Below are 1408 nucleotides of genomic sequence, written 5' to 3'. Positions count from 1 at the left end.
GTCATGAGGTTGTCTGTGCAGGACAGACAATATTTTTCATCACTTTACAAAAAGTTACACTTGGCATGTCAAGAAGAAAGAACATAATCCCACAACAGCAGCCATTTAAAATAAAAGAAGTTAGCCATAGGATTCGTGCAGAATATTTTAAATATTCCCAAAGAGCAAAATGAACTAACTGATTTTTCAAGGACGATGCTCCAAATTATCCTATATGTATCCTCTGGAAATTTAAAGATCCTAGAATAGCATCTTCCATGCGGGACATCATGAAAGATAATATTTTGGTTTCAGTGAATTACATGAATGAAATGCCAGTCTGTGCTACTTTGATGGTGTGGTAATTTTGTTCTTTAGATTTACAGAATTTATAAAGAATGAAAATTACACCCAAGACAAGGACATTTCTTCCAATGAACCTGGCTGCATTAAAGGTAGAGTTCCGTGCAGGTTATGAGGTTGGAGTCACAGTGGTATTTGTTGTACTTGATGTACGACCTGTGGGGGAAGCTGTAGTGGAGGAAGGCAAAGTTGTTGTAATTTTACCTGTACAAATGGTTGGCAGCAGAAAGGATGTAGGAGCAGAACAGAGTTCTGTGCCATTCACCACATGGCAATCACTAATTCTTGAATTAGGTGAACAGTAGCTCTTATCTTCTTTACATTCTATCCAGAAGCAAATAGTATTAGCAATGCTAGCATTAACACAGGATAAGCAGTTGTTGTAGCTTTTACAGGTTCGTAGTGCTGGAGAGCTGGCTCGAGTAGTGGCCGGAGTGGGGGTTGTCGCGAACGTCAGAGTTTTGTTGGTGGAGGACTTTAAAGAGGGTTTAATCGTGGACGAGTGACTCTGGCGATCTGAGCCATGGCCAGCACACAGAGCGCGGCCAGCGAAGTGGCGGCCCAAAACAGTCGACCACAAAACCCCGACGTCGTGTCCTCGGTGCTGGAGCTCCAGCGAAAGTTGCCGCGAACAACCTCTTCTCATTTTAAGAAACATTTTCTTACCCTGCCTTTTCTTGCTTTGCTATATTCATACCATTCTTTTATTTGTTCCAACATTTATTGAGTACTTACCATATGCCCGACGCTAAGAATACAATGGTGAGCAAGATAGGCAGTCTGTGCTCTCACTATAAAGAAATAAAGGATTTTAATCAGAGTGATAAGTATAATGACAGAATGTGGTTCTTTTTTTTTTTTTTTTTTTAATTTTTTAATTTTTTATTGACTTTGTAATAATATTACGTTAAAAATATATATGTGAGGTCCCATTCAACCCCACCCCCCCACCCCCCCCTCTCCCCCCCCCCCAACAACACTCGTTCCCATCATCATGACACATCCATTGGATTTGGTAAGTACATCTTTGGGCACCTCTGCACCTCATATACATTGGTTCACATCA

The 1408-nt window shown here is 40.8% G+C and overlaps 1 protein-coding gene across 1 annotated transcript; it reads right to left on the bottom strand.

Moving 5' to 3' along the window:
• Nucleotides 1-451: 451 nt before the first annotated feature.
• LOC101418806 (sialomucin core protein 24-like) lies at nt 452-988 on the bottom strand. Its single transcript, XM_012528269.1, has one exon. The coding sequence runs from the start codon at nt 986-988 to the stop codon at nt 452-454; it is 537 nt and encodes a 178-aa protein (XP_012383723.1).
• Nucleotides 989-1408: the final 420 nt, after the last annotated feature.

This window comes from Dasypus novemcinctus, chromosome X (assembly GCF_030445035.2).
Source record: "Dasypus novemcinctus isolate mDasNov1 chromosome X, mDasNov1.1.hap2, whole genome shotgun sequence".
Taxonomy (NCBI): domain Eukaryota; kingdom Metazoa; phylum Chordata; class Mammalia; order Cingulata; family Dasypodidae; genus Dasypus; species Dasypus novemcinctus.
The sequence above is the reverse complement of the archived record's forward strand: the minus strand, read 5'-3'. Positions and strand labels throughout refer to the sequence as shown.